Source organism: Blennius ocellaris (assembly GCF_963422515.1).
Source record: "Blennius ocellaris genome assembly, chromosome: 7".
Lineage (NCBI taxonomy): Eukaryota > Metazoa > Chordata > Actinopteri > Blenniiformes > Blenniidae > Blennius > Blennius ocellaris.
In genome coordinates this window covers 4,722,932-4,746,881 of record NC_137656.1, presented here as the reverse complement: position 1 = coordinate 4,746,881, position 23,950 = coordinate 4,722,932, and the positions used below count along the sequence as shown (strand labels likewise).

At 43.1% G+C, this 23,950-nt stretch overlaps 3 protein-coding genes and 1 long non-coding RNA gene across 13 annotated transcripts in view; 2 read left to right on the top strand and 2 right to left on the bottom strand.

The window, feature by feature from the left end:
• Positions 1-487, bottom strand: part of wdfy3 (WD repeat and FYVE domain containing 3) — an 85,853-nt gene extending 85,366 nt beyond the window's left edge. For all 9 annotated transcript variants that reach the window (XM_080499423.1, XM_080499424.1, XM_080499427.1 and 6 more), the window contains exon 1: positions 336-487. The gene's annotated coding sequence lies outside the window, so the exon portion shown is untranslated. The remainder of the gene's footprint in view (positions 1-335) is intronic.
• Positions 488-7,045: 6,558 nt separating this feature from the next.
• LOC308131939 lies at positions 7,046-7,672 on the top strand. Its single transcript, XR_013936671.1, has 3 exons — positions 7,046-7,163; positions 7,256-7,376; positions 7,477-7,672. It is a non-coding gene; the product is annotated as an uncharacterized lncRNA (long non-coding RNA).
• Positions 7,673-11,891: 4,219 nt separating this feature from the next.
• Positions 11,892-13,668, top strand: LOC308132759 (C-C motif chemokine 19-like; the record flags this gene model as incomplete). The annotated part of the gene is made up of 4 exons (XM_080499941.1): positions 11,892-11,986; positions 13,111-13,231; positions 13,313-13,427; positions 13,636-13,668. The coding sequence occupies exons 1-4, from the start codon at positions 11,929-11,931 to the stop codon at positions 13,666-13,668; spliced, it is 327 nt and encodes a 108-aa protein (XP_080356067.1). The 5' UTR covers positions 11,892-11,928.
• Positions 13,669-15,023: 1,355 nt separating this feature from the next.
• rusc2 (RUN and SH3 domain containing 2) overlaps positions 15,024-23,950 on the bottom strand; it is a 29,148-nt gene continuing 20,221 nt past the window's right edge. Inside the window, exons 4-13 of one of the 2 annotated variants that reach the window (XM_080499327.1) lie at positions 22,412-23,053; positions 21,607-21,822; positions 21,314-21,487; positions 21,081-21,157; positions 20,689-20,863; positions 20,489-20,594; positions 20,270-20,316; positions 19,189-20,191; positions 18,042-18,224; positions 15,024-17,296 (exon numbers count right to left, since the gene is read on the bottom strand). In XM_080499327.1, coding sequence (XP_080355453.1) covers positions 17,101-17,296; positions 18,042-18,224; positions 19,189-20,191; positions 20,270-20,316; positions 20,489-20,594; positions 20,689-20,863; positions 21,081-21,157; positions 21,314-21,487; positions 21,607-21,822; positions 22,412-23,053 — 2,819 coding nt within the window. In that variant the 3' untranslated portion in view covers positions 15,024-17,100. The remainder of the gene's footprint in view (positions 17,297-18,041; positions 18,225-19,188; positions 20,192-20,269; positions 20,317-20,488; positions 20,595-20,688; positions 20,864-21,080; positions 21,158-21,313; positions 21,488-21,606; positions 21,823-22,411; positions 23,054-23,950) is intronic. The other variant, XM_080499328.1, reaches the window with a different exon arrangement.

Here is a 23,950-nt window from a genome sequence, read left to right as displayed (position 1 = left end):
CGGCGGAGCTGCGGTCAGTGGAAGCAGCCCCCGCTAGCTCGCAGCCTCCGCGAGCCAGCAGCCAGCTGATCGCATCCGAGCCACTGCCGTCAAGGCTAAATGCACACGTCCGTGTCAAAAAATACAATAAAATACAGCAGGGACATATATTCTAACCTGCGTCTCCACGCTGCAGCGGTGTTTGTACTGTCCTTCAGGCTGTCACGAAGTGTGGAAGTACCCAAGAAGAGATGCACATTCCTCCCCCTACGTCCCTCCGTGCTAACGCGCATGCTAACGGCTACCGCTAACTTAGCCGCTCCGGTCGCTCCGTGTCTCCGCCGTCCTCTACTCACCAGCGAGCGGCGTTCGCGGCGAAATTCCTCGGCGGGAGCGGGACGGGGAGCCTCCAACGTGTCAAATAAATCTATGCGCGGCGCTCCGTGTTCATCCATATGTCTGAAACGATGCGCGAGTCCCAAAGTGTTCACCGCTCCCTCTCCTTCCGTCTGCCGGTAGCCATTTTTCCAGAGCCGACGTCGTCCCGCAGCCAGGTCCCAGCGCCGAGTCTCCTCCAGCCAGCAGCATCCTCCACTCGCGGGGCCGGGGCCCGCAATCCCCGGTGCCGGGCTGACATCTGCTGGACACACCGGGACACGCACTCACAGTCCGGGGCAGAGAGGATACGTGCCTCCGGCCTGATGTCAACAGCCATGCTTTTCTCATGAATCAGCAATAAATGAGTTAGTTAGATAGTGGCTTAGTTAGTAGTCCTTGTATCTGTTGTTTGAATAAACAAAATAAATACGGCGAAGAATGTAACTTTTTTGTTTGTTTGTTTGTTTGTTTGTTTGTTTGTTTGTTTGTTCACTGTTGTTGTTTTGACAAAACATAAATATATTTTTCAAAGTTTCAAATGTATTCTTATTATTATTATTATTATTATTATTATTATTATTATTATTATTACCACCACCGAAAAATCGTCTTTAAAAAAAAAAAATCTGAGAATAAAGTCAAAATTCCGATTTTATTCAAAAAAATGAGGACACTTTTTTTTTTTGTGGCAATAATTTTCTTCCATTGATGAAACTGTCTTTATTTGGGGTTTTTTCCAGTTGTAGTTACTTTCTTTCCCCTCACATTTTCTTTTTCAATTGTCAGTTTTCTTTTCATTATTTTTATTTGATTAACTGTCAATGGTTAAAAAAAATATCCCTGGTTCAAATCCAGGCTTTGCAGTGTGGAGTTTGCATGTTCTCCCGTCCTGTTTTGTTGTTTGTTTTGATTTTGCTTTCTGTTCAGCGTGTGTCCATGATGAAACGTTGGACAAAGTGGTTTTAGAAGATACATGAAAGTTGAAAGTTTTTAAGTTTAAATGCTGTGCATGCATCAGATTTTAGTTGTTGTCTTTATGAAACTCGTGATTTAATTTTGTGAAATAGACGACATATTCAATCTTGCATCTTATGTTTAGTTGATGGATGATTGGCTGAATAGATCACCACTAATTTACCCCAATGTCAGGTGAGATATCCGACAGCGTTTTGGGATCCTAATCAGGGTTCAACTTTGCTAGAATATTAAAGCACTGAAGGAGTTAGTAGATTTCAAACCCTTGGCATATTGTAATATCCTATATGGGGCACTAGATGACAGCAGTTACATTACTCTCATTACACTGTGAAAGTGCAAGTGATTGAATCAAAGCTGCAAAGTGGGAGGTTTGGTTTCCTGTGAGTTACACAAACCTCAAACCACTGTAACCTCAGCCAGTGACAGTGACACCATGTCATACCCTTGATGCTGATGTGAAGATATTTCATTTCCTGGAGCATCATTGTTTTTTGTTTTTTTCCCTGCCTTCATTGTACTAAAAGGTGGATCGTTTTTCCGCCCATCCCTCCTGTCAGTTGAGTCTTATTGTTTGTTTCTTCTTCTCACAACGCAGCCCACATTTTAACCGACAAGTTGTCCGACAGCTTGTCAGTTAATAAGTTGGCTGAAGTTTGTCGGCAGAGTATATAGTGTAGGTTTGAGTTACTGAAAAGCCTTTTAAGTACAAGAATTACTCAACAGATGAGCTATGCCAAATCATTATGGGTGTAAAATGTCCATCTTTTCAGCACATGGACTGTTTGTCACTGTTCTTGGTTGAAAGCAACCGTGTTCTCTTCATTAATTCTTTTTTTTTTTTTTTTTTTTAACTGACACCGCTAATGTGATGTATTTCATTGGATTTAGTATCTTGCTGATTTTTTGCTGTTCAGCAAAGACAGACTGGTTCATACAAGAATAAGCATAATGAGACAGATCTCCATATCTGGATATTTATTTTACTTTTCAAATTTAGAATAGCTTCTTGGCTTAGCTTTTTCTGTTTTTTTAGTTATTTGGTTGGTTGGCTGACTGGTTGGTTGGTTGGCTGACTGGTTGGCTGACTGGTTCAAACTGGGACTGGAACTGGGGTTAAAATTGATTCCCTGTTAAAGTTAATATTTTGAACTCCCATTGTTGACAATTCCCATTTTCCAGGAGAAGTGTAATTCAATATTGTTAATACTCCAGTCATAAAGCCCTGATAACTGTGTAGGGCAGGCATACCAACCTTAATGTAGGGGGCCACATGTAGTGGCGTGGTCGTTAGTACTCATAGTCTGAATGTTTGAGTTTAAAGTCCGAGTTGGGCTTTTCTGTTTGTGGGTCTTCTTTGAGCATTTTGGCTTGTTGCCACCGGTCTGTTTCAATTTCTTTATTCTTAAAACCACAAAGTTAGAATGCCACAGTTTGGAGGTATTTATAAACTCCAACCGGGAATGTTAAAGTCTCGCGCTCTGTGGCCCAGGCCAGGTTTTCATTATTTCAGTGAAAACCCCGAACCAAATTCTTGTCCACAGTTTCATGTAAGCCTGAAACTAAACTGAAAGGTCTGATGCACTCAAGCCAAAAACAAAAACTGTCCCACATGTTGACAAAAAAAAAAAAGAAGGACATCAATGCTTTGCAGAGTGATAACGAGATACCACTGGCAGCACCTCAAAACCTCAACAAGCCCGAACAGGACCACAACTGTAGGAGTGCCGCTCTGTCAAAAGATGACAGAAAACAAAACTTACAGTCTTCACTCTGTCGTAATGGCCAGAGTTGCCAATCAAGCATCAATGCCAACCAAACACAATACACAATGGATTAATTGCAATTAATCTGTCACGGCTTGACGACTGTTACAATATTGTTTAACCATCACAGGCTTGTCAATGACATTAATCTGTGAAAAAGAAACGGGAAAAGCCTTTATTATCGAGAGTCTTTATGCTCTATGCTGAGTCTGGGAACCATTTAGGGAACACAAAGGGGGGGCCCCAAGACTTTGCCTGCTTTTAGATCATCCAAAATAGATATGCACCTGCCAAAGAACACTATATTAATAAATAAGAGCATTTTGTATAATTTAAAAGAGACCTGGCGAAGCTTCTAATTGCTTTTATTCGACGGAATCTTGCTTTTGTATGGTATTGAGAGTGGATGTGTCCATTAGTGTTGTCTTCAATGTAATGTTTGGGCAAGTCAGAGATTGGGAAGGAGTTCCACAGACTTTCTCAAATAGAATTTATGTGGCTTAAAGGAAAAAAAAAAAGGCTGAAAATCTGTTAATCATCTTGTATTTTCCCATTCCAGAAAGGTTTGAGGTAAACTTTGTCAATAGTCGTGTCTCTGATTGCAATGTCTAAATGGACCTAAATCTTTGCAAAAGTTTGTATTCAGTACACAGAAACACTGGAATATATGTTGGGAGCATTGCAGATATTCCAAAATATTTCAAACTCTGTCTCTGCACGTTGTCAATTGTCCGGGAGGGAAGAATCTCGAAGGAATCAAAACTGTTTTGATTTCCCAATGAATGCTCCAGCTTCTATTGTCAATGGCCCCCGTGGCTGCACGGCAGAATTTTCTTCTCTCCACCTCTCCTTCCTTTACTTTTATCCGCCGACGTTTCACAGTAAATCGCAACCTCGATGCCAGCGCCTTCCTGAAAATCACATGATTCAACAGACATGCTCAAACCCTCATTTCCGCAGTCTGCTTTCCATGGAAACTGTGCTCATAGGTTAGAGAGAAAAGGTGACGTCTCTCATCTTTCAGCACTTCCTGACGGTTATTGTGCACATGTGAAATACAGGTTAGAAAATAACTGCAGCTCCATGCAGATTTTCATTCAATTTTAACCTGCAACTCATTTACAACTTTTTAAAATCTGTCAGTAGATATATAGTCACACTTAAAACACTGAGAAAACAACAGTAACTAATGAAAGACCTGTTAAAAAATAGCTTTTCATCAAGATATAATTCTTATTGAGCAAAACTCAAGTCATGTGAACCTTTCATGTGCCCACTCCTGTTCTAGCAGAATTTAAACTAAAAGTTTTTAATAACCACACAAATATTCACACCATGATATATTTCAATGACTATGAAATTGGATATCCTCCCATAAATTATTATTTGGTATGAGTAACTGTTGCACATGTCCACAGTTTTCTTGAAAAGCTCAAACTGGAATTGCTGTAAGTGTTCCAAACCAGACACTTGTGTATTGTGAGTCATTTTTTCATGCCTTCATGCCTCATTTACGGAGAATCCTCACTCACACTGTCTGCGGCTGTATGTTGACACAACACGGCCTGTGGTGAAGAGTTCACGATATCAGAAGTGTAAATGCTACGCCACATCATGCTGTCAAAATGATCTTCTGTCACGTTTGAGTTTGTAATTTAATCCTGATTTTACAACATGAAACATGGATGGACACACATCTCCAGCTAAAGTTTGAAAAAAAAGTATCTCAACCTGTGAAAACATTTCAACTTTTACTTTGCTGTCATTCAACTTGATTCAAGTCCTGAGGGCTTGGATTTCCGCGGGCCAGATTGTCATTTGTGCGCTGTTTTCTTTGTGAACGTGGAAGAAATTATACTACACGTGCTGAGGGAAGTTAGCGTCACTGCATAATTTACATAATTATATCACGTCATTGGGTGAAAAAGCTACCAAATCCAAGGACATTGGGACAATTTGTAGAACATCGATAAAGTCAAGACAAAATTCAATTGAATTGAATTGAATTTTATTTCTATAGCGTTAAACAGAACGCAGTCATTTCAAGGAACTTTTACAGAGAAAAATGAACAATTCCATATTAGCAAGCAGAGGAGACAGTGGAAAAGGAAACACTCTTTTTCAACACGAAAAGACCTGCACTGTACATAAAAAGAGCATTTTAGGCCCGTTTACACAACGTTTCAAGGGAAAACACTTCATTTTTGCATTCACGTTTCAGAAAAGTTTTCCCATTTACAAGAGCAACGTTTTGAAAATGGTGTCCGTTTACATGGAAACGGCAGAATTACTAGAATCTCAACTATAAAACTACCAAGTCCCATAGAACAACAACTGGGATTCATGACAATCCAACATTATCGTTGTTGTCCCTGTTGTGTATGTACAGAAGAACTACTTAGTATGGCTGTAGTGCTCATGGGCAGTAGCATTTCAGAAAAGTTGTGTTTTCCCTCCGTTTCCATGGTGATGGAGTTGGAGCGTTTTCAAAAAGTTCCACCTTGGGAGCCCTTTTTAAAAAGTTGCATTTTCAATGGCTCTGAGCACCGTTGTCATGTAAACGGATCCCCAAAAGGCAAAAGAAGTTTTTTATTTTCACTTGAAAACATCATGTATATGGGGCCTCAGGGAGGCAAGGCAGCATTTGCACATTCTACAAAACATTACATGTAAAATTAAGATAAAGAAAAAAAGGTTTACCTTCAAAATGAGCATAAACAGACCTTCTCAGGCTGGTCAACAGTTAATATGTTTGACAGACATAATTTCTTGACTTAATTTCTGATTCTCACATTTACGTGTCAAAATTATTTGAACGGTTGCATCACTCTTGGCAGGACGGCAGTGCTTTGAGCAATAAGAGTACTATTACTCAATTATTTCCACATTCACAGGTACATACATGCATGAACCCTCAAAGGGGTGAACGCTTCAAGCCCAAGTGATTCATACCAGATAAAATCCTCAGACCGCTCTGTCACAACCTAAACACTGATAAGATGTGGAAATATTCCAATGCATGCTGGTAGAGAAGGCGCGACAATATTCCACTTCTCAATTTTTCTCAGAGGCGTCAATTCATGAGAAATTGAAGCAATACATGCATCACAGAGCTCAACAAATGTTAAAAGTGTTTTTATATCGAGAGAGAGAGAAACGTTAAAAATAGCAAGCCTCTACTCTGCCTGCAAAGTTTGATTGAACTGATAAACCACCCACACATGTGCTATTAACATTATACTGAAAAAAAATGTCATTTCGAAGAACTTGATTCATTTAGATGTTACCAATTGAAACACTTCAATTAAGTTGGTCCAACTATTGTCGTTGGTCTCTACGTGGACATTTGTATTGACCAATGATGAAGTTCGACTGTTATTCTGGGTGACTCAATGGAAGTTTGTGTTTTGATTTAAAGATGTCGTGTAAATGGGACTTCAAGTGCACACATCTTTCCAAGTTCGATATGCAGTTTCTTGAACGCTGCAAAAACCCGTGCACTGCACACGACCTAGCCTCCGGGAAGAAGCGGAAGAGCCGCTTGAGAAAACTTCTTGGCAAAAAAAAAAAATGTATTTCTCGGTGCGTGTGCCAACATTTCCGAGTTTGGGTGCTTTCCAACTTCTCCCAATTCCCGTCAAAGACCAGGGAATCAGACTTTTGCTTTCGCTTGCTCACCTGCTCACGCTTGCTCACCTGCATAAAAGCACCTGCAGATCAGCTCGTCTGCAACAGTGCCTTCACTCCTCCAGAAGAGACTCTCTGAAAGCACCGCCGCTGAGAAACACACATCTCACCGAGACATGGCCTCCAGAGTCGCAGCTCTGCTCCTTCTGGGCATCATCTGCTTTGGCTTCACGACAGGTAAGACGCAAGCCTACAAAGTCACCTCAGCCTGATCTCCAGATGCACGAGACTGATTTGTGTTTTGTGTCTCTTTGTCCTGGCAGGTGAGGTGTTGAAGGACTGCTGTCTGAGCACCACCGACAAACGTCTTCCTCCAGCGGTCGTGAGCAGCTACGTGCTTCAGAAAGCGGGACACGGCTGTGCAATCAGCGCCACTGTGTAAGAAACTGAAGCTTGCAGGACATTTACAATGCGTCCGTGCTACGTTCTTCCCAGCTTCATTCTCAACTGCTGGCCTTCTTCTCATACAGGATCATCACGACGGCTGGGAGGAAGCTGTGTCTGATGCATCCCGACGAGAACGACCGGGTGCGAAGACTCCTGAACATCGTGGACAAAAATAACCAGTGAAAAAAAAAAGCTAAAGAAAAGGTAAATCAAAGGCTGCAGAAGTCAAGCGTTCATGATTGACTCCATTGAGTTTGACCTTGTCTTTCATTGGCTAATCACTCATTGATCTGCTCGGTTTCAGATGCAGACAGGAGGAACACTGACATCTCTCAGTTTCAGATTCACTGTAAAAAGCCCTCCGGGATCTGATCTTGATTTCTGATGTGTGAAGTGACATCATAAGTTGGCCGAGTGTGCACTCCTGTGCATGTCTCTTCTCATCTGTTGTGTGACTGTGGTGTGATTGTGGTTAATCTTGCGTGCCTGTTCTTCCTTTTTAAAACTGTTGCTGTAATAAATCCACTCTCCCTGACCTGCCTGGAGCGATTTGTTTTTTTTAAATCATTGTATTATATTTGTGTATGAAAATGTTTTCAAGGTGTTGTTTTTTTTTTATGAATTGTACAAAATATGATGGCAATTTGTAATTTCAATGTAAATTATGGATGCTTTTTTAAAAAATAAAAACATAAAATGCAGTATATGACTCCAATGTTTCTCATTCACATGAATGTTGTACTTTATTCTGGTAATAGATGTGGTGTTTTATTAGAATTTCAACATCAAAGTATATAAACCATTTCAATTCATTATGAAAAATAAAAAAAATCTAAGTAAAACTGGTGTTAAAATGTTTTGCCCCAAAAAACCTCGAAAAATTTATCAAATTAAATGCATGTGAAAGAAGTAAATACCATCATGTAGCAGATGCTAATTCATTCTGAGCTAACACAGCTAAGTCAATCTGTAAGCAGTGAATGAATCACATATAATGGACAAGTTAGTGATACAGAAAAAAGACACATTAAGTGAAATGTGGAAAAAGAGATCTGGCCGCCTGTGTGTCAAAAGGTCCACTGCATAATTTTATGTCTGGTCTATAAAAGCTTTGAATGATCTCAGGCCTGAATAAATCTTAGATTTACTTGGAGAATATGAACCATCCAGAACCCTGAAGTCCTCAGGAAGATGTTTACTAAATGTTCCTGCTTGACAGGCTTTCCACTAAACCGTTTATTTTACTTGTTCTTTTTTTTATCTTGATAAAGCTTTTTCTGTATTTCCTGAATCATTTACAGCCACATCAGAGTCTCTTGCAGGCCGGTTTCAGGCCACAGACTTTATGTTTGACCTCCCCTGACTTACATCCTCATGCTAAATGATGCCCTGGTCAGCCTGCAGCTCGGACTTCCTCCTCATATCAATTGCATTTCTACTTATCGTCTCTGTACATTTCTGTTATTGAGAAAAGAGGAAATGCTGCAGAATGCCGATGAGTGAAAGTGAATGTGTCCAGACATTTTCTCAGCAGTTTGTCTTTCATAAACAGGAAGTCTCTCCGACCGTGCTTGACCCTCTGATGATGGGACAGTGGCCTCGGGTCCAAGGCTCAAAGATCAGATTTCGAAAGTCCAACAGCCTCCTGGGGAGTTTCCTCCGATACATTGTGGGAATATGTCACTAAAAATTGCCTTGAAATGTTTAATGCGAATAATAATGATGATGATGATTAGCGTAAATCTAGACAGCCCTAACATATATATACACGTTCATTGCCTTGTGTGTGTGTGTGCGTGTGTGTGCGTGTGTGTGCGTGTGTGTGCGTGTGTGTGTGTGTGTACCAGTTCAAACATTTTGGTAAAGGATCTGTGAAGTATAAGTCTCCGTACCGTCTATTTACATCTCAGATAACCAGCAATCCTCATCAATGTCTTTTTTTTTTTTTTTTCACACAATTGTTTTTGTGGTGTTTTTAGATGCAAAAGTGACCAAAAAGACAAAAAGACAGACGACAAGATAGTCTTATGCATGAAGAAATATAGGAAATTAAATAAATGATTTTGCCTCCTAAACATGAACTTTTTGAGGGTCATCCAACAGAGAAACCGATGCATTTACTTTCATTTTGCAGAAATTGGCTCTGGATTTCTTCTCAGGGCCATTATCCAAGACAAAGGTGCTCTAATCATTCATAATAACCACTTGGGGAAGGTAGAACATATCAATTATGTCATTCCAGAATAGACATCAAGTGGTTATATCTCCATCCGCAGCTCTTCCATGTGGAATCCTGCCAGCATGATCCTCCTCGGAAGACACAGCGGAGCCAATAACTGTCTTTTATGTGACTGTAATTGCTTCAGCAGGGAAAGTTCAGGCGTGTAAACACAATAGGCAGATAAGACAAACATGCACGCAGCGACTTACAAGAAAACGAAACTATTTTTTGTAAATGCCCTGTCGATACTCTAAACAGAGGCAGTCTGTGTGCACATGAACTGTGTTCGGTAAACTTTCCTCGCTGCAGGAAGAGAAAGTCCTTTTTTTACATGTTCGTATCAGTTTCACTACAACCAGTGATTTTCCAGAAAGGAGTCTTGCAAAAACAAAGTAAATCAACAAGGATGTCTGTATTTGTTCTCACTTCAAGTTTGTTTGAAGAAGGAAGTCAACTTCTGAAAAATGTTCTTGCAAATTGGCACCAAATCTCATCAAGTCCCTTTTCTTATATATTCATTCAATATTTTTTTAATAATAATATTCACTTTAATTGGTATTTAGAAAGTGTTAAAGCTGTATATATATAGAGAGAGAGAGATTTTCGGAAATGTTTGTGAAGCAGGTTTTTTTTTTTATGGTTTTCGTTCAAAAAGCGACTTTTATATCAAAATATTCTGGTGCTCACCATGTTTGACCACTAGGTGTCAGTGTATGACAACAGAATGCTGCTACCGTATCACAAAAAAACCCCTCCATAACTATTGACTTTACTTGAAATAGCAAAAACAAAAAACAAAAGTCCTGAAAACATGATGAAGACAAAAAAATCCCAATAAATGGAACATATGAACATTGAGCACAATTATAATTATATCATTACATCTCATAATGGGTTTAGTGTATGTATCAGTGGGATCTCATTTCATTTTGTCCAGAATTCAGAGTGCGGAGGTAAAAATAAGCAGGTTTCCTAAATGTCAAGTCCTTTATTTGAAATCCATCCAAAGTCATACATGAAGGAAACAACCACTTGCTGGGAGCGATGCGGCAGCTTACATAAACTACACGATAAAGAAAAGAATTAAGATTTGTAGATAAGCTTGAAACAGAGCGATTGTTTGCTAACACTCGTGGAAAGTCCAACAAATGAGACTTTGCACCTAATAAAACATTAGTGGTAGACTGAGAGTAGTGGAGGTTTGTAACAGGACATTCACAACAAGTCACAGATGTCATATGCGACACAGCTTCATTAAAGGAGAATCCGTGCATTCATGCAAATGTGCAAGATACAAATGATAATAAAATCCCTTTTGTAGTAAACTTAACATCCAGGAAGTGATAAATCAATATAATCTTAAAAATGGCAATTTAGGATAACAATTAAAAAAAACAAATCAATTAACACATTAATTGCTAGATTTGTTCATTTAACAGAGAAAAAAGCTCTATTTGTGGTGTTTGTTGTCTTTGTAATTCCTTAAATGATCTTGTTCAACGTTATGAGCTAAATCTTTGCTAAGGCTAAGAGGTGTAGTTGTTTACCAAATCTACTAGTTTTATTTTGTTGTAGAATTTTGTGGAAGCTTTGTTGTGTGAAACAGACCTGCAGACATAATATCATTGGTATTTCATCACAATAAATAGAAAGTCTTCTGTGTTAATGAGAAAGTTGTCGAATTTAGCAAGAGATTTGTCATATGTGAGGAATTCATCAAATTTAGAAAGAAAGTCATCAAATTCAGCGACGGAGTCATCAGATGTGGTGAGAAATTCATCATGTGTGGAGAGAAATTTGTCAGATTTAGCATAGAATTCATCAAATTAAGGCAAAAACCAAAGGGCTGTCAAATTTAGTGAGAAAGCTGTTGGATTTAGCGATGTGGTGATCAGATTTAACAACAAATCCCTAAAATTGAGTAAAAAAAAAGTCATCAAATTTATTAATGATTTCAGCAAGTCTTCATGTGGTATGTATGGTGGCACCAGATTTCTCATATGAATGAATTGGCGAGCTGTGATCAACTCAAACTGTCCACATCATTTGACTGGATCAAACAGTACAGGCTGATGGAGCAAAAGAAAGAGAAACAAAAGAAAGAGATTTATATTTGGGAAACGGGGTCAAGTTGCTTTTTTTTAGTTTCAGGCAGCTGAACTACCAACTCAGTGCCTCATTGTTTTCCTCTTTGACCTTCACACTCTAACACGCCCTATCAAGTGTAGTAATTACTGATTGATTGAGTATTAAGTCACTGACTTGTCTTTGTTTACAGATAAGAGAAGTGTGACCCAAACCTGAAAAACATCTATTCACGAGACTTTAGGAGAGGTTTGTAGGGGGGGGTTCTTTATGCGGGAATTGAGTTGTTGAGATGGGGATGCCCAGAAAGGAGGAGGAGTGACCAGACAGATGAAAAGTGAAAGAGGACATTGCGTGTTTGGATTATATAAAGAGTGACACTCCGGACTGGATGACAGATCGTCGGCAGCAGATCAGCCTCCACAGCCTCCAACAAACGCTCCGGCAGAAATGGACGCCAAGATCTTCCTCAGCATCGTCCTCATCAGCTGCTGCTGCTGCTGCATGGGTGAGTGGCCGCTGACATCCTCATAGACTCCAAACTCCTTGATTTCCTTGTGGTTTTTTTAGCTTCTTTTTCGCCTGAAACATTTGCAACAAGTAGCCCAAGTTGAAATTTAGAAATGATTTAAATGGTAAAACTCTCTGGAATTAAGGTATATATCTAAAAAAAAAAAATTGCAAGCCGTAACTATAAAAAGGTTCCCGCCATCAAAGAAACAGGATATCTTTATTTGTAAATCGCATATTTTGGGGGGAATGCAGTAATTCAATCTGCTTTTCTCAAGTTATTGCTCCAGTTTTTACTTCTACTTCTTTGTGGAATACTGCTCCAGATTGCGTTTATTGACATTTAAGAAAAAGACAAAAAAAGAGCAGATATCTATTTTTTTGATGATAAGATGAACTTAATTTCTCATACCAACTACAAATATTTGCACATTTCTTTCCCAATTTTCAAATATTGTCACTTTGAGTTTGCAGAGCATGCAAAACCAGTTTATCAGTCGCCATATTGAGGTATGGTGCAGCACTGGTTGGTGAATACATGAAGTTGTTGGTGGGTGAATGGGTGAGGCAGGTCAGCAATGTGTGGGAACGTTTCAGTGCACTTTTCTTTACAACCGATAATTAGTTATCAACAATGTCTTCTTCTTCTTCACCTTGCCCTGAGTTCAACAAAACTGGAAAGTCCCGGCCGGCCTCACCCCGTTCTATACACACTAACAACCTCCGACACAAAAGAACCTGCACCCCGCAGAAATACAAAGTCTGTTTTACGAGCGCTTTTAAAATCCAATCATTGACTGATTGTGTTTAACAGCCATTCAGGAGTGAAGCTAAAGCAGGTCGTAAAGCGGTTCCATTGCTTTCTTTGTGGAAGGGACTGGATTCAAGTAGATTCTGGGTCATTTTCTCATGGGAATGTTGACTTGATTCAGACTGTTTTTTAATATCATTTAGATATCAAATAGTCAATATAAAGAACTTTCATGGCATTCAGTGATGATGCGTAAAAAAAACCCTTGACTTTACACAACAAGCATTTCAATTATGGCCGAATATCTCACGATAGACTTCAATGGACAAAAGACGTTTTTATATCTCATCATTCCCTTCTCCGTTTTCCAGTTGCCCGTGCACAGATACCCGACTGTTGCCTGACGGTCAGAAACAAATCCGTCGATAAAATCCGTGTGGTGGACTACCGTCATCAGATCGCCGGACAAGGCTGCCTCATCGACGCCACCATGTAAGTTCACCAGCTGCCATGTGGAGGAAGGAAAGCTGAGGTGAGGTGAGGTGTAACTGAATGTCCTGCGGTTTCGTTCAGACTGGTGACCAGACACGGCAGGGAGCTGTGCGTCCCCATGAACGAGCCCTGGGTTTCACCTGTAATGACCCACGTGGACAAACTGAAGAAACGCTGCAAGAAAGTGGAAAACCAGGTAGATACCTTCACCCCACTGGAAACCTCGAAACCACCCACATTGTTGAGCCCAATTTGCTTCACTTAATTTGTAATTCTCAAAATTGTAAATCTGTCTGATTATATAAATCGACTTTTAGACACTTGCACCTTCATGGGTGTCATGAATCTTTCAAATTTGTGTTTCACCGATTAACTTGGAATATTGAATCTCTGTGTTCCAACAGGAGAGACGCTGCTTTGGAGTGAAGCGCGAGTAAAAAGTTCTGATCAGCTGGAACGAGCCAGAGCATCAAACTCTGAAAACAAAAAACTATGAAAATAATTAAAGGAATTCCTTCAAAAAGCTCTTTTTCCATCTTAACTTTGTGTTTTTGTTGATTTGAGATCACTCATTTCTGAGGCCATTGCAATACCTTGTTTGTCAATAATTAACAAACTGAATACATTTTCCTCTCATTCCAATCCCTTTTAAATGTTTATATTTTTTTTTAAAGTGTGTGTTGTTGTGATGTTGTTGTTGTTTTTTTACCCATTCTGAAGATTCAGATTTTTGTACTTTGCACATACAGTGACAATAAAGTCATTGTTATACAATGTTGATCCTCTTTTCTTTATTGGGAATGAATTTGGTAAAAGTTGAAGTCATATTAGACGCTGCACTTTCAAGTCCGAGGCCCAGAAGGAGTTGAGTTTGAATCATTCCAATGAACCAAACAGAGCGATCAGTCCTCTATTGAAGGAGTGCAAATACGGACACGGGCCCTTTAGAAATCTGGCACGTAATCTAATAAGTAATCCAGGAAGTAATCCAGGTATCTTATCCTCTGTTTGAATTGCATTTCATCTAAAATAAATAAAAAAAAGAAATGGAGGAGAATAACATAGAAATATACAAAGAAAGCAACACAACAATAATCACAATTTGAAAACAAAATTGTCACCTGGAAGATGGCGAACTTAGCAAATTTACTAATATGTTCTGTATTCTGTCATGTATTGCAAAAGTATAGTTCAAAAATGTGCAAATAAACAAAAAAAACCAACATGACTGTCACTGCTGAACAATGATACTGAACTTAATTTAATACACTTAAAGTTGCAATATGGAACATTTAGTGTTTTTTGACTGATTTTAACAGTTTGAATGGGTGGCTGGATTAAATAAGTTTCTTTTTTGCTTCTTTTTTTCTTAATAAATGTTTGTGTGCATGTGTGGGATCAGAGGATATATGTAATAGATGTGTGGATACAGTTTTACATTAACTGTGTATATAGGTGCACTATGGGAGTTATATTATGATCAAAATGTCTGAAATAATTCCTAATTGTCATTCCTGAATAAAGAAAATACAGACTGAATACAGATGATTCAAGTTGTTACCTTAAGATAACTGAATATCTTTTTTTAAAATCAGATGAACTCATGGCTCCATCTGGTGGTAGAAAGGTTCCCTATGAACTCTAAACTACATTTTCTCCCATTAATTTTGGGACGAGAGCCACTGTAGAACCATCAGAGCACATCGAGGTTTTAAAATGACAAATCTATAGATTTTCAATAACTGCAGTGTTTCAGTGGAAAAAGAAGACACAGGAGCCGGTGGGTCGGTGGTCACATGAGTACTTTGTTATTTAACATCCATAGTAGTTGGATAACGTGGTTTACGTACACATCGTATAGCCCGGACACAGAGAGAGGAGCAGTGTGATGCTGGAGGTATTTACATGAGGAGGCAGAGAGGAAACCCATTGGAAGAGAAACTTTCCTTTCCTTTTAGCGCACGACGCTGCCGAAGCCGTCCCCGGCCTCCTCGCCCCTCTGCTTCCATCGCTACTGTGGATGAAGAGCAAACCACCCAACCCCCACGGCTCGTAGGAGCTGAAGCTTATACTCACTTTGTCTTTTAATAAACATTCATACGTAGAGCTCTGTGCTGGAAGGATTTAAATATATTTACAGTCGGACGAGGGTGCCAACATGTTAGAAGTAAAAAAAAAAGAAAACAAACTGTACAATAATGATTTAAAATCTGTCTTCAACAGAAAATTAAATTGCAATGGCAAAAGAAATTATATCCTATGCAAGTTTACTCCAACACCACCCCCCCCCAAAAAAAATACACACGCATTCATCTATTTAAATGTACATAGAATTCACCATGTGTGGTCTTCAGATCAGGCTTCTATATACACTTCTTATTCAACCTAAGGCCACATTTTTACGCTAATGTCCCGTAAAGCCGTGTCGGGGTTTCCCTTTAAACATCAAAAATATCCCCGGACGCCTCCTTTCCCCTTCTTACAAACATCTGCGACACATTCAGCGGCCGGACGTCGGGGTGAATCTTTAATCCTCAAGCACTTTAAGGCAAAGATGAGGCCTCCTCATTTATTTATTTATGTTTTTTCATCTAAATGCTGAACGTTGAAGCCACAGTTTGGAGGGATTCTCCAGTCTGAGGCGCATCACCCTCTGCTTTCTGCACTCCACGTGCTTCCTCCTCCTCTTCAATAAATAAATGTGTGGATTTACAGTATGTATGTACCAGTAGGTCGACTGTACAGCAGCTCCACTCCTCAGTTTGAAGTTGGGACAGTAAGGGGCAGGGGGGGGGCGGCGTTTGAGAAAAGTTACATGCAAATTAAAGAGCGTTTCGTGGCTCGACTCTTCCCATCGCCTCAGGAAAATAAGATTGTGTTCACACTTTGGAGGTTTCAGGCCTCATTTACGCGACAGCGTTTTCAAGTGAAAACTTTCATGGCGTTGTGGGGGGGCCACTGAAAATGCAACTTTTTGAAAACGGCCCCCAAGGTGAGAGTTTTCGAAAACGATCCGTTTCCATGGTAACGGGGAGAAAATGCAGAATTGCAATTGCGGCATCACATCGGCAGTAGGGTAAAACTAACCTGAAACGGGCAACCTCTTCAAACTGTCGCCGTGTAAACACAAAACTTTTCTGAAACGAAAATGCGAAAAAGGGACGCGTTCTCACTTGGAAGGTTTTCAGTGTGAACGAGACCTGCGCCAACAACGCCGTGCTGCTGTGGCATATACATAACTTAGCTTTTAATTCCTCTGCTTTCATCCGGTTTTGGAAGAGTGTGAACACAACCTGAAATAGAAGAATATAAATCACGTCCTCTGCTCTTCTAAAGCTTTATGAGCCAACAACTCCAAACCGCTTCATTGATACTAATCATCACGACAATGACGCTAAAGTCACGCCCTCTGCACAGATCAGAAAGCTCCTATCAAAACCACTTCTGACCTCTTCGACCGGTGAAAAGCTGAGTCAGCGCTAAGTGAAGCTACGGTGGACGTCGAAGCGTTGGGTCTGGCGCAGAACGCGGCACGGTGAAGGTAGAGACGGCACAGCGGAGTGTTGCTCGGCGCGGTGAATGCAAGGACTTTCTTCTACCACCCCGTTTTTTTTTTCTGCGTTGGATGACGGGCAGACGGGACGGCCACGCTTCTCCAGTGTTTCCGAGTCTTTGGGTTCCATCTTTTGGTTTTGGGATGTATGCATGCGTACGTGCCTGAACGTACTTCTGAAGCGGATGTGAGCCTACATGCTTCCCTCGTCTGTACACCTTGATAAGACTTTCCCCACAGAAGCAGTTGTTTGCTTTTTTTTTTTAAGTTTCCGGTAGATACATAGCAGCTGAAACCGTCGACCCGTGTTGTTGGGCTACTCCCTGGTGTCCTGGCTGTCCTCCATGCTGTTGAGGGTGACGTAGATGATGGGGACCAGACCCTGGGTGGAGCCCAGGGAGCAGAGCAGCCAGTCGGGGTCGGCCTTGCTCAGAACCTGCAGGACGTCGCCCTTGTTGAAGCTCAGCTGGCCCGGCTCGGTGGCGATGTGGTGGCACAGCGCTCGCACTTCACTGACGGAGCAGAAAGAGGAGAGGTGAGACCCGGAGTGAAGCTGCTAATATAATATAATATACATCATTAATCAGTTTTCTGCTCATTTCAAAGTTCAAAACGTTGGATTTTCAACTCAATGCTGGCACATATCTCTAAACTGTTCTTAGGTTTGCCTGCTAACCATCCTGGCATCACCTTGTAATACCACTGTGTACCACAAGGTGGTGGAGTGAGGCTGTTTTAAGACTACTAATAAGTGGAGTCAAATTCCCCGTTTACGCAACGTCTCAAGTAAAAACTTTGCATTTACGTTTTGAAAACTGTCCGTTAACATGGAAACGGCAGAAATGCCGTAGAATAATACGTTCTAAACATTAACATTGACAAATACACAGACATTCGTATGGACCAGATGATGGTTACGGTGACCGTCAACTATAAAACCATCGAGTCCGAGGAGAATATGAACCGGCAGTGATGACACTCTGGAAGCCGCCATTGTTTTTAATGTCATTTACTCTTGTATGTCCAGTATAACTTAAATAAGTTTAAAAAAAAGTTTAAAAAAAGTTGCATTTTTAGTGGCTTTGATACTCACAACGCCACAAAGAAAGTGAAAACAGTGGATTATCCACTGTAAACCTGTTAAGTACCTATTGTATCTGTACTTTCAGGTCATACATACTGTTGTAGACAGTAAAGACATTTTAGAAGCTTCTTCCTGAATAAATAGCGCAACGGGACGCCATCTCTCCTCCTCACCACGGCGATTGTTGGACAGGTTGCTGCGTGGCCGAGGCCGAACGCGTCGTCTCCGTCGGAGCCGTGCTTTGACCCTGGGGGGACGAGGCAGGAAGCTCCTCCCTCCTCCCGCCGTTCGCTCCGATGGCGTGAGCCACGAGGTCGAGGACGGAGCGATCCAAACCCAGCCACCCCGACGGCGCCCTGCGAACCAGAAGGACACCACAGTATGGAAACTCATGTTATGTAAAGAAGCTCAGAACCAAATAACTTTTTCTGGATTCTTCACACTGTTGCCGCTGTAATAAAGTGCCTGAGACACATTGTGTGGAAACACTGGACACAACAAGACCAACGCCGTTTTTTCCAGCTGCAGAGTCAGAAAATTCTGCACATATTTACAGCTTCAGGAATGTGTGTAACTCAGAAAAAAACTGTTGTATTTATAAAACCTGTTGGGAGTAAAAGAAGAATGGCTGTAACTGGTACTAAGATAGGATGTATCCATACCACTGATATGCATATTTTTTGAGGGATCAACAGTTGTCTTTTATAAAAATCTGTATTACATATACCCTTAAACAACGATGCACTCAATTGAAATATAGAATTTCCTCCACCATATGTAATTTCTATATATGTGGTTTCACATCAGGTGATAATGCGATTATCTTGTCGAGTATTGCAATAACTGTATGATTTTCAATTAATACAAGCTCTTAAATTAAATCAGGGGTGTCAAATATATTTTAGCTCAGAGCCCACAAAAATTCCCCATTTCATCTCGAGTGGGCCGGACCGGTAAAGTGATACCATAATAACCTTTCAAATTTTAACTTTACGTTATTGTTGTTATAGCACAGACGTGAAATTATTACAAAACCAAACAATCACTACTGAAAATGACTACAATCTCAACAAAAAGCCTATTCTAATGCAATCTTCTTGTGCACAAATACAGTGAAATGTCCCAAAAATGTCTCCTATAGCTGTTGCATTATTGGAGTTTCAATATTTTCTTGGAAATGTTCATTATTTGCTTGGTGGTTGGGCCGGATTGGAGCCTCTTGCGGGTCAATTTTAGCCCACGGGCCTTATTTTTGACACCTCTGACTTCAAATGGACGAGGTCTTGTTTAATATCGTACGTTCGTGCATATCCGTCGTACCTGCTCTTCGGAGCTTTAGTCTTCTGTTCCACTGCTTCCGTCCTCACAGGGGAGGACACGCTGGATCCGAAGAGTCTGCCCCAGCGTAGGTTCTGCCCCTGCGAGGGGCTCTCGTCCTGGGCTGCAGGCTGGGCTCCCGCCCCCGCTCCCGCCCCTTCCAGAGGCCCGGCCTCTTTGTCCTGGCTGAGGACAGACTCGGGGGGGCTTCCCATCCACGAAGGCCTCCCCCTGGATCCGGCCGAGTCCCCGCTGGAGCTGCCGCTGCCGCTGCCCTCCTGGCTGGACTCGGCCCCCTCCACCACCCCCTCCCTGGTGGGCGGGGCTTGGACCTGCCGTCTCTCCGACGACTTCTTCCTCTTCTCGGTCTTCACGAACTTGGAGCCCTCGCTGGACTGGTCGATGTAGATCTGCGAGGACTGCATGAGCTGGTACCACCAGCCGGCCTGCCTGTCTTTGTCCTTCCTCCTGTCCTTCTCCTGCGCCTCCTCGCCGTCCGCCCCGCTCTCCTGCCCCACACCCTTCACCCTCTGCCCCTCCGGCCCTCTGTCCTTCCAGGTGTGGGCGAACCCTACTTTCGTCGCCGCCCCTCTGCCGTCAAGAACATCCGTCGCGCTTTCGCTGGTCGCCCCCTCCCTCCTCGACCTCCCTCCAGGCACCTCCCTCCTCGACCGGGCCCCTTCCATCCTCGGCCACGTCCCCTCCCGCCTCAGCGGCGGCCTCTCCCGCTCCACCATCTCCCTGACCGTGGTGCTCCAGCCCATCATGAGCTGGAAGGTGGAGCGGCTGGTCTGGTCCACGCTCTGGCCCGCCGAGCAGAGCTGCTCCTTGCGGCGCAGGTGCTCCTGCCCCTTCTGGAGGAGGTGCGGCTCGAAGAGCAGGTCCAGGTCGAAGGGCAGGAGCGACAGCGGCTGCAGCAGGAGGAGCAGCTCCTCGAAGAGGGGCTGGCACTCCCCGTGCGACAGGGGGAGGAAACCCCACGGGCTGTAGTGAGCCGCCACGATGTCTGGACGGGATCGAACAAGACGTTAGCGCCACAAACTAAGAACAGAAACACGCGGGAGGGAAGCTTCGATCGTCGTACCTTCATGTGTGTGGAGGTGACTGAACCAGAACTCCAACGATTTCAAACTGCAATGAGAGAATAAAAATAAACATCAGCATGAACCGATGAAGCACTACCTAGTCCCAGGAGAATATAGTCCCTTGCATCGTAATTGGCTCGGAGCTCCATTTTCACCCGAACATGACTGCTGATGACTTTCTAAGATGAAACCTGCGATGAAGAAGTGAGACGACTTACTTGAGCAGGCCGAAGATGAACGCATTGAGCCTCATGCCGTGGCTCGTGAGCTCCGAGAACTGGCTGACTTTAGAAAACAGGCTGTGGAGGACCCGTGTGGACGGCCCTGTTAGGAGACAGGCGGACAAAGAGGGAAATCGCCGTTACAGGCCGGGCGATGACAGACCCTTCAGCTCTCTGCATCTTGTCTGTGCTCTCACCCAGCTGAGTGGAGGCCTCCACCAGGCTCCAGGGCTGGCAGCGCCGCTGGCCGATGATCAGGTCCAGCACGTAGGCCTTCAGGCCGTCCTGCAGCACGTCGCGCAGCGCCGGACACAAGTACTTCAGGATGAGGTGGCCCACGTTCGGACTCACCCAGCTGTTCCCCAGCTTCGCCTGGCGGAGGTACAGACAGGAAACATCAGGCAATGAAGCAAATCTAAGTAGGGTGAGATGCCTGTTATATCTTAAGGAAGCAGAAATGAAAAGGGTGAACAGATGGACGGGCGGACGGAGGCCTTCCATTAAAAACAAACTAAAGTACCAGTAAAGCTTCTTTATCTCGATGTCTAATCAAAATCAAAGAAACCCGAACGCCAATATGATTTTCTACCTTCACATCCGGATCTCTACTTGTACCAAAGTGAGCCACAATCAGATCCACCGCTCTGTTCACGGCTTTCACCAAACCTGAAGAGAAACAACAGAGAGCAAAGAAAAGCCAGTTAACCCTTCAATGTCCACAGAATTGCCTCTTTGAGTCTGTGAGGGACTGCAAAGTGTTCATCAAATGATTATCCCCAGAGTTCCTGCCGGTCGTTGCATGAAACGCGACACGAGCCCCACCTTTCTTCTGCACCAGGTCCACCGAGATCTGCGACTGCGAGGATGACGAGCAGGACGAAGAAGACGTGGAGATGTCGGGGGAAAGGCAGAATTCCTCGGGCGGCTTCTCCGTCATGGAGAAGTAATCGGGTAAGAAGTCGCTGTAGGTCTGCTGCAGCTTCGCAGAATGACTCGCTGTGGAGACAAAAAAAAACAAAAAAAAAACAATCAGCGAAATCTTCAGGAAGATCAAACTCTGCCGAGCTCCTTCGACACACTCTCCGAGAACATTAGGCCGAGGAAATGGTGAGCACCGTTATGCCGTCCCGGTACGTGGGCGGAATAAGTCGTCGGGAAATCGAACACATTGCGTCTGGCGGGTCTCGTACCCCCGCCCCTCCTGTGCTCCACACTCCCAGAGAGGGGGCCAGGTCCCGAGGAGGACGGCCCAGCAGAGACCCTCTCCACCCCCAGCGGGTTCCTGCGTCGATACTCCCTCCATTTGAGAGCCTGGGGGGAGAGGTGGTGCGCTGGTGGGGGAGGCGGGGCGTGAGGTGGGGGATGGAGGTGTGTTAAGTAAATGGGTGAAGGGGAAACAGTCGAGGAAGAGGAGGAGGAATGGTAGGAGAAGATGGAGATGCATGCATGAAGGAAGGGAAGAAAGAAAGAAAGAAGAGTAAGAACGGACTCGAGAACATTAAAACTGAATCAAAGAACCTCAACGACTGAAGAAACCCGAGCAAACTACAACTCACGAGAGTTTTTGATAAAATTTTATCAAATTTTATCAAAAGTTGATAAAATTTTTGCCATTTTATCAACCTGAATTGATAAAATGGCTAAACTTTCTGAAATTGCTAAAAACAAAACATCTACTATGACAACCTGTGAATATCAGCTAGAAAGATGAAACTGCTAAAAGGTCTAAACCTTCTGTTCTTTAAACATGCTATAAAGATGAATGAAGTCTGTTTGTTGGTTTGTGGGAGGAACAGAAACATTTCTTTCTCTGACAGGATGCAGTTAGAAGCTGAACTCAGCAGATGTTTATTTTTATGATATTGTTTGTGATTTATTTCTCAGTAGAATCAGCCCACGGCTCAGTTTCTCTCCTCTTACCGTTGTGAGTTCTGGCTGCAACTCCTTTTCCTCCGTCCACATGCTTCCCGGGGTCCGGACCCCCCAGGGGGCTCAGGGTGTCGCTGTGGAGCCCGCCGTGGTGGAAACAGTGTGCGGGAAGCGTGGGGGGCACCACCCCTCTCTTCGCCCCCAAGGACGAGGGCGGCGGTGTCGGGGGCGGCGGCGCGGACCCCCCCCCCTGCTCCGCGGGGGTGTGCGGGGGGCTCCGGCCCGCCGACAGCGGGCAGGACGGGCTGTGTGCGGGCTGGGGGCTGCAGGTGGAACAGGCTGCCGAGCTCGGCGCCCCCTGGAGCCGCACCGGAGAGTAGCTCCCGAGGGGCGACGGCCGGACGGACCCCACGGGGGGAGCCGCCGAGGACGGCCCGCCCCGGTACGGGTCCTCGGCTACGTCGCCGCCACCCTCCGCCAGATCTCCGGAGCCGGACCCCGAGCCCGAGCTGGAGCGGGCCTGCATGCCCGAGATGTAGCCCGAGAGCAGGGGAAGCACCGGCTTGGGCTGGGGGGGCTTGAAGGTGAACTGGTGCTGTAAGGTGAAGGGCTGGATGGGGAGGGTGGTGGGCCGCTGCTCCTTACTGTAGCGGACCACTGGGGGGCGGCCGTCTGACGAGCTGGAGAGACCACCTGGACCAGCGGGAAGGAAACACAGACCGTTCATGCTGGGAGAAGCTAACGACCCAAGAAATACACATTAATAATGGAACATGGCTCACAAAAATAAACACAAAGACGCTACTTTGTAAAACTAATTGAGTGCACATTTTCAAAAGGCAGCAATTGTTTTGTTCTTGTAATACGTTTCTTTAAATCTCAATTGGAGAGGAAAAGACACGGGCTCCGTTTACCCGACAACCTTTTGCGTTTTCACTTGCTAACGACCCAAACAAACAAATGGTTAAAACTATTAGATACAAGAATATAATATCGCCAGTTGCAGCTTGTGCTTTTTAATCTCTATACTGTAAATGTAAGTTGGCAAACTAGCAGTAGCCTCAAAGCCATGCTGTCAGGGTGAGTTTGTAAAAACACCCATAATGCAACAACTGTAGGAGATATTTTCCGGACATTTCACAAGGTTTCATTAAAATTGTCTTTCTGTTGAGATTGTAGTTTTTCTGGAGTAATTGGCTGGTTTTGTGATAATATAGACATTGGCACTATTATACTAGTCCAGGCCACAATATGAAATTAGGCTGTGTGTGTGGCCCCTGAACTGAAATGTGTTTGACACCCTGACTGAAATATTTCTTTTCACCTAATCTGCAGAGAATTTTAGGAGTGCGAATAGAAATATCGCAAGATATGTTGACCAGCTCTCCAGAAATTCAAAGTTACAGATCAAATCTGAAAACTTAATTTACACTGACACAGACTCACTAACAACACATACTCACAATCCAGAGTGCAGATTGAACCATCGATGAAACCATATAGACACTTACTTAAAAAAAAAAAAATAGAACATTCAAACTAATCCAAACGGAACCAAACTGCAAAGGTCACGAGTGAAAACGAACACCA